The 8,932-nt window shown below is 37.0% G+C and overlaps 1 protein-coding gene across 1 annotated transcript; it reads right to left on the reverse strand.

Annotated features, from left to right (window-relative positions):
- Positions 1–1,061: 1,061 nt before the first annotated feature.
- LOC102372738 (profilin-1-like) lies at positions 1,062–5,149 on the reverse strand. The gene is made up of 3 exons (XM_006028571.3): positions 5,076–5,149; positions 4,922–4,987; positions 1,062–1,708 (listed from the first exon to the last, which is right to left on the reverse strand). The coding sequence occupies exon 3, from the start codon at positions 1,675–1,677 to the stop codon at positions 1,255–1,257; it is 423 nt and encodes a 140-aa protein (XP_006028633.1). The 5' UTR covers positions 1,678–1,708; positions 4,922–4,987; positions 5,076–5,149; the 3' UTR covers positions 1,062–1,254.
- Positions 5,150–8,932: the final 3,783 nt, after the last annotated feature.

Raw genomic sequence — 8,932 nt, forward strand, 5'->3', positions numbered from 1 at the left:
TCAGGAACAAACACCCTTCTTCAGGCATTGGGAGACTGCTAGTCTTATGTGCCCTTTTAAGATTTGTGAGGCTACTCTCCTCCAGAGAGAGAATCACACTTTTGAAAGAGCCACCTGGATACCATGTGAAGAACTGCTGCAATACAAAAAAAATCCCCATGAATTGCACACCATTACATATGGCGACTTCAGAAAGACCATCCTTCCCTGGAACCTATATGAAAAATCCTCAAACAATTTGCAACTCACACTAGAAGACGACCCAATTCTTGTAGAGATCCTTTCCAGAACCACTCATCCTAGCCTTTAAATAAGCACTGAACCTTGTTACAAGAGAAGCACCCCCTCTCCAATCTTATAACTCTAATTCTCAAAGGGAACTTACAAAAAACTCCTTTCATAGACAGTCCTACGAATTTCACTTTGTAAGTCTACTGGATTAAAAAAAAAAAAAATTATAATAATCATGGACTTAATATAGACATTGGATTTATGACACATTACAGCCTGTCTGACATCCAACACACCAGGTAACCTACCTTCACACATTTCCCTCCTATCTCTACCCATTGTCTTCCAAACTTTCACTCATTTGCATTTTCATAAAGTTCTCATTATACTGTAGCTCCTTTTCTACCTTGGAGACCACATAACAGCAGCAGTCTCCCAATGCCTGTGCCTGAAAGTTTCCAACTATTTAGTTGGTCTAATAAAAATGTATCACATTTACCCAAAGAACCTTGCCTGCCTAGATTCTTGGTTCCTTAGCCGTACATTTCATTGTCCATAAACCTACTAGAAAAACATTGAATGCATTTCCAATATCATGGTCTTAAGAGACAGAAACCCTGTGCAATCTCTTGTGTAATATTTAAGAAAGAACCATGGAAAAGTAAATTATTTTTGCATTGAGGAAGTGTACACCTCCCTTCCAATCCTGGGCTATTGATTAGTATTGTTTCAGCTTTCTGCACTTCTGATCCCTCTAATGAGATTCTGATAGGAATGTCTAAATTGTGGAATAAGGGGGTGATGTCCTTTCTGTAACAAGCAACCATTATATTCCTTTTATTCATTTCATTCCCAACATTACACTGTCGTTGTCAAAAAACAACTGGTACAAGTGGGATGTGACAGCTTTATGCTATTTTAGATTTCCCCTTCCCCACTATAGTCTTCAATAAGGATAACAAATCTTGAACATCTATGCAAATAATCACAAGCCTCAGTAGAACTATACAGGCATTTACAGCATCAGTATTGCGAACTTCTTAAGTAGCAAGCCATGTCAAAACATTTCTTGTTAACATTTCCTCCATGAACACCTTCTTTGCCCATCAGAAGCACCAAAGTTTTGGCTGTTCGGGATACTGTAATATTAGAAGTAGGTTCTCCTTCTAAGCTTTTTGTTCTTAGGTCCATGGAAAATTCTTCATCTGTCAATAAATTGTCTCTGATCACTGAGCACTTCTGGCCCCCCAGTGTAAGTCCATTGACAAACAACACAGAGCGGTCCTTCCCCAGCAATGTGCTCACCTCTGCTGGAGTGATGCCAGTAAAGATCTTTCCAGGGACAGCAGCCCACACAGAAGGAATGTCCTTGTAGCCAACTATGGCAGCATCCTGGCAGGTTCCATCAGCCATCATGTGGTCAATGTAAGATTTCCAGCCAGCCATGGCTCCTTTAGTGTTAGGTAAATAGTATGGTCTGAAAAGAACAAAAAATTCACTTCTCAATATCTGTTAGGCTTGCTATTATCATCTTTTTAAAAAAGACAAGACAAACAGTCTGTAACCAATCAGGCCATTGTCTTTCCTTCCAAACAATTCCAATGAAAAGATGCATTTGGTAAAGCATGATCTTCCTTGACTATTTAAATATTATGTTCAATCAATGTAAACTGCTTAGAGATGATGGTGAATTGCAGAACTCAGTTATGAGATAATTTTGAGACTAGTTCTCTCCAAACCCCCTTGTCTTTGGGATTTAGCCAACTAGCACTTTTTTTTTTTTTTCTAAAAAGAAAAGTCATCTGCATACTAAAAAGAGACACCCCCTTCCCAAGCAAACAAGTCTTCTTTATGCCCTTATCCCATATCCTAAACCCTTGGAAAGAAGCTTCTTGCATAATTGTTAAGTTGTATGATAAAACTGTCAAGATAATCTTGTGAGCGTAGAATTCTAGTCTCATAACCAAAATTAATCACTCTCTTTTCTACTCCAATTTTTAAAAAAATTGTAATTTTCAAGCCTCTCACCATGCATCCACTCTTGTTGAACAGCACCCAGCATATTCTACCCTGTTTGTGCAAACCTTGAAAAGCCATTTTTCTGGACCCAAAACTTTCTCAGTTTTATTTTATGATGTCCAATTTCTAAAGGATGCCATTTCTAAAATTGAGCAGTAAATCTGCTACCTTTTTCTTCAAATTGTTCAATATCTAATGCAACCAGCTTGGTTGCTCAGTAGCTAAGAGTTGGTTGTAAATGTAATGTGCAAGCTATCATTTTGTGGAATAGTTAAGAGATATACTACCTTTATTCCTACAGCTTGTTGGGAAAAATCCTTTTTCCAGCAAACAAGGGGAGCAATTTGGGGAATGGGATTTTAAATTTTTTCTCCCTGAATAAATAAATTTCTATATATACACACACACACACCTTTCCTCCCCCATTTTTCTCTTTGGCCAGTAAGTGTATTGTGTGTTGTTCAAGGAACAATTAGCATTAGTTCAGTACCCAGGTGACTCAGCACCATTTAAGATTTTGGATGATACCAAAGCAATCACCATGGGTCTTCCCATGTCATCTTGTATCATGAATTCATGGTCCCAAAGAGCTCCTACACTTGTGGTAGTTTAATATAACCTGTGAATCCTAATCCCAAGAAGAAGTCAATCTACAGTTAGAGTACTATAAAAAAATTTCAAGAAGACTGCAGGTTTTCCAGGAGGGAAAAGATGAATAGAACTCATTACTAATCAGCTGATAGCAATTACATTTACAGGGTGGTATATTTTGATAACTTCCAAAGTAATTCTTGTAGAAAACTGTTAATTAAGTAACACATTGCTTCTGAGGCAACTTCTGCTCAAGTGGTATCAGGCTTGCAATCTCCTGTTTTTAGGAGACTCTATATTTGACTGTTTATTAAAGAAAATTCTTACAACAATGTAATGAGAAGAGAAGTGTTAGTCTGAAAGCAATTTTGGCAGAAGTATTAGCCACCTTAGAACTACTTACATCAGTGTTGCTCCTTCCTACTTAGGCCATTAATGCATGCTATACTTTGTGTGTGAAGCCAAGATGATCATTAATTAAGTGTAATTTTTACTAAAGCCACTAAGCTAGGTAGTCTCAAGTCAATATTACATTTAGATTTAATAAGATGCTGTCTTTACCAATTAAAAATACATTCATTGAGTTTTAACAACTCTGCAAATGAAACCAAGGATTACAGTATAATGCTTTAATGAAAAGCCATCATTAATAAGAACGTATGGGAGTAATAGCTCAATTTGACAAACTTATCAGGGTGACAGTGAGCTTAATACAATTAGTGCACCAACTGTACTCCTTGTAATCATAGGCCTGGTAGAGGAAAAATCTTGTGGAGGGTTGAATAGGTGGTAGGGGGGAAGGGGAGCTGTCAGAGCTGTAATTCTGTACTTAATATCCCCAAACCATTAAGAGTAGTATATCTGGTTATTGTTTAACATTGCACTAGTACCCAAAGAGATCAGTTAGAACCAGATTCCCCATGTGCTCCTTCCCTACAAGCTTATAGAGGGGACTGCCAACATGCAGATGTGCAGATGAAGCGATATTTTATGCACTTTAAAAGATTAGTGAGTAAAACATCTTAGACTTTATCTACTTGACTAAAACTGAATCAATCCTTTCCTTAAGTTGTCATAGAAGACAACAAAAGTCTTGAGGGTAAGAGCCACAGAGCATCAGTTTAAGGAGAATATTTAAGCTTGCCATGGCTGCCAGGCAAGAGAGAGAGAAAAGTGCAAAATTTTTAGGAAAATTGTTCCAGGGTGTCATAATTGGTAAAGCTACTACATAATTATGATTAAGAAACCTCCTCTCCCCCCCACCCAACAAAAAACAAATAAACTACACACCCCCTTCACCCCTGCCACTAATCTTTTAAAACTATCCAAATCCCATCTCCTAAGAGTTATGGAAAAAAGATACTAAACTTATACCTACAATAGCCATGCTCAGTTTGAGAGTGCAATGAACAGAAAGCTTGTGACAAGCAAGTAGGTATTTGTGAGAAGCAAGATGATTGAGGATGAGGTTTTGTTTGAGGAATGAAAAATATGAACACTGGATTAGAATGGTCCTCCTGAGCCACTTGAGTTCAATCCCCAAATGTGCAGGTAATTGTTAACCCAATAGCTAGGAAGAGATCAGGATTTAATAAACAGTACACATTTGCATTTAGTAGCTCAACTCCTTCAATACAAGTTGTAAAATAATTGTGTGCCGATTTAATACCTTTTAATTTTAAAACCTTAAAAAAAAAGACCCAGACAGTCATAGAATAATATGCCCCCAGGAGCTGGTAATTAGGGGAGAAATACCCCTACAAATACAAAGTATTACAAGACTTACAATAGAGTAACAAAATATTCTTATATGGGAATATTCAGTCTTTTGGATTTATGATTGTGCAAGTGTCTTTTTTTTTTTTTTTTTTTACATGATATCATGGACATGAATCTGGAGGATGAACATAGAACAATATCTTATTCTATGCAAGTAAGTTCAAAGTTCAGGGCATTAAAGGATGACATTGACAGAAACTGGCCAAGAGTTTCTAGAAGAAAAAGGATTGTAAAAAACTAAACACCTGAAAAAGCATCTAGTAGCTGAACTGACTTGTGTTTAAAGGTGTTTTTTTCTTACCTCTGTTTCTTCACTGATGATTAGCAAATTTTCTCTTTCTGCCAAGGGTTCTCTCACACAGGGCTCCTACTCAAAGAAAAAGTTGGAAAGATTAAGAGAAACATTTTAAAGGCAATTTACTGTTCTACTTTTCCTCTTCTGTAGAAACCCTCACCTGAACCAACACCCAGCCAAATACAAAGTCATTAAACTGCACCTGAATGAGGCTTTTAAAGATACAGGGCAGCACAGGTGCACTTAAGGCAGCATTAGCAAGTAGCAAAACTTAAAACTTCCTCTGAACCCAGGAACATTTAGGAAAATGTGTCTATATTTTGGGTTTAGGTCATTTTAGAGGCAGACATGTAGGAAACTCAAGAAGTAGGAAAGAAAAGGACAGAAAACTACAGTCTTTTATAATCATTACCTAACTGTAGCAACCACTTGATAATTAAGACTTCAGCTAAGCCTGATTTTGGCTCCACTCTAAAATTCAGGAACCCCCCACCCATCATATTAGTATCTGAACAACTAGGTTACAGTAGGGGAATATGGCAAAAGTAGAGTACTTACACCAAAGATTATGTGAATCAGACATGAGATTCTAGAATTATAATAGTTAAAAATATGCATAACAAATATAACTACACATTCCCTTTGTTCTTGACAGTTTGAGGGAGCACAAAAAGAGAGAAAAAGGAGGAAAGAGCCTGTTTTGCTGTTTCTTCTTTGGAAGCGATAATATGAAAAATAAGTTTATTCAGTAGTTTCACCTATTAAAACCTACTAAATTTTGCTGGAATCATCAGGTCCTGTGACCTTTTTCATAATATAAATTTGAAATGATACTTACATTATTAGTCATATTGTAGTTAAATCCTTGATGAAATTTGCTCTGTGTGTGCAACTAAATTCTTTTTTTTCACTTTAAGGATGTCAAGGTTTTAATATTTAGATGGTAGTAGAATTATAGGTAGTCACTAATAATGTATGTTCGAAGGTAGGGAGAAGGAATAACAGAGACTATGAGGGCCAACTTTATGGAGGGAAGAGGCTTATGCACTGGAAAAGAGCAAGGGCAGAACAAAACTGAGTAGGAGCCTGGTTTGAGTGATCCCAATGACTTTGAACTTAGGGACTGACATTTGAAAGTTTCAGTGCTGTAGTATCTCTGCCTTGGAAATTAAGATCAAGAGAAAGAGAGAAACTCTGCTCCCCAAAATGTCCAGATGTGTGTTCTGTATTTCCCTTACAGTCACTTAATGTATGATGCGAAAATCCTGCTTTAGAAAGGATAAACATTAATGCTACCTTCAGTTTGGCTACAAACTTTCATGCTCTGTGACAGAAGATAAATGATCATACAGGTTCCTGCTAGAATGGCTAGCAGGAAGCCACTGCGGGTTATAATCTGGTTCAGTGACAATTGCTGGATAGGAATGGAAGCAAAAAAGTACAGGATGCCTTTGGGAATGACCCAGACTCCACAAAACTACAATTTTCACAATTAAACTGGTCCTAAATGTACAACTGTGCAGGTCCTGGAGTCACAATGACATCAGTAGAGTTCTGTGGCTCCGAGTGAAGGATTTTATCCTTATTCTTCTACCTCACCCATTTCAGTAATGCTTCTCTACCACTCTGAGGATGTAGATGTGTGTGGGTAGACTAGGCTGTTCAATATGTTAATGTTTAATACCAAGCAGCTTTAAAGACATAACTAAATAGTAGATATTTTATTTTCTTTTTAATTCCACTTCTCACAATTCTTAACATAAAAAACATTTCACTAGGTACACCAGGATACACGTGTATTTTAGATCAGCAAAAGCCTATTAATTCATTTAAACAAAGGTAGACAAGAACTCTATCAATCATGCACATTTTTAGACAGAAAAATGTTTAATTATTTTTTTAAATTCTGCAATTGATACTCTGTGCATTTGCCCATACTGAGTCACTTCAAACTTTGGAACCCCAATATATTAGTTTAGTAATCCTTTTTGCTTTTCCAGTAACTAATTTTACATTCCAGCAAGCATTTACACTTGGGCTTAACTTAAAGTTGGTAAGCTCTTCCTTTGATAGAACTATTCAGAGATACTTAATGTCTAACATAAGTGGATGGAGGTGTTTGAGTGTCGTGTTGTTATAGAGTCCCTATTGTGTCTAATTATGGTACATTCATGGATTTTCAAGGCTTGAATCAGGTGGATTCACACTTAGGTACCTACATTCACTGAGATGCCTAATAGGTGGAATAGAATTTGGCTCACGCTTTTGTATTGTCTGGATCAGGGTATATTCTTCAGCAAATCACTCCTTTTCCCTTCAGTTTATACATCTATAAACTATGGATAACAGAAACTCCTTTTATATTGTTTGCTAAATGCTTTGTGATCGCTAAATAAAAGATAATTTTGAAATTCAAAGTAGTATTATTATGATACATGCGTTAGTATTAATAGTTTCTTCAGATAAGCATTTAAATAATCTTTCTAAGATAGTAATACATTTTTACAGATACAATTTGTATAAAAATGCAGGTTTTATAATATGTACTTTTGAAACATTATTTGGCTCATTTGCAGAAGCAATGAAAATATATCTAAATAAGCTGAAATGAAAGGACTATATGAGTGAAATAAAAACTTTCTCTATGTATCAATAATGAAAGAAACATGTACACATTTCCTGAAGTAGCACACCAAAGCAAATGATTTTTGTATTGTCAAATCTTGGCTAAGAAATCCAAAGAAAAGAGAATGTTGTGGCTCTGGTATTTAATTGGCTTCTGGGTTTGCACAGCTTACTATTACAAACATACAGCTGCAAAATTGTACTTGAAAGGGAAAAAAGAAATAAATCAATCTTAAACATTTTTTAAGCTACCTGTTTCTAAAAGCCAGTTCAAATCCTTCTTATGAATTCCCATGACAGGAGGATTGGATTATTCATTCATAACATACACTGTTTGGTGTTCATCTGACAATTTGGATATATTTTCATCCACAGGTATAAATAGGTGATTTATTTATACATTATTCAAATAAAGTGTGGAATATAAAAAAAATATAATTTAGGGTATTTTTTTTCTTTTTAACAGAACTTTGTACATTAAAAAAATATATATTAACATTTGAACTTGGTCACCTCACTAAGTGTCTCTAGGGCCAGATACAGACATTACACTTTTAGGGTAAGTCATCAGAAATCAGTCTATACTCATAACAGAACAGAAGTTTGGCGCACATAACTGGTTTAAAAATGGTGTAACCCAGTCCAAGATTTGCCTCCCCTACCAAAGATTGAACATGTTTTCTGTTCTACCAATCTATACTATACCACTTACAGAAAACCACATAACTTAGATTGATTCCACCTTGGACTTTTTGAATGTCTGTACCTAGCCTAGGAGTTTGATTGGCCAAAAGCCTGGTCTGATGGTAGACACCTTGTTCTTTGTGTCCTAGCAGCATTCCAGTCTTCAAACTTGTTACCGCATGTGCTTTTATGCATTCCCTACCAAACCAGCTGTTGTTTCAGCTAGTCATAATTGCAGCTGAGCTTAAGCAGAGGCAAATACAGACTCTTGCAGAGGTTAGGGGAGGTTACATCAAGGTTAGATCAAGTTAAAAATGGCCATCCAATCTAAGATATGTCTTAGGGTTGGAGGGACAAGCAGTCCCTGGAGGGAGGGATGGGGAGGTCCGGTGGGGTATCAGAGAGATGGGCAGGGTCCGCAGGAAGGATCAGAGGGATCAGGGACAGGCAGTATCTGCTGCGGGGGATAATGGAAGCTAACAGAGTCCATGGAAAGTTTTGGCAGGATCAGGGGGCTCACAGGTTCCATGTGGGGGCTCGGGGGATCTCTTCCCCACCCCCAGGGACCAGGAGCTATTTTTAGCCCCTTGCCCACCAGATAAACAACTCCTCTGGCAAAATAACCCCCCTATCCCACCCACCCATATTTGCTCACTTCCTAGCACTGGCAAATACCAGTAAAACTGGCACAAGAAGTGACTTGTGGGA

Source organism: Alligator sinensis, unplaced genomic scaffold, assembly GCF_000455745.1.
Source record: "Alligator sinensis unplaced genomic scaffold, ASM45574v1 scaffold751_1, whole genome shotgun sequence".
NCBI classification, from domain to species: Eukaryota; Metazoa; Chordata; order Crocodylia; family Alligatoridae; genus Alligator; species Alligator sinensis.

Coding starts and splice junctions, on each gene's coding strand:
- LOC102372738 (XM_006028571.3), bottom strand. CDS start 1,677: ATGGCTGGCTGGAAATCTTACATTGACCACATGATGGCTGATGGAACC.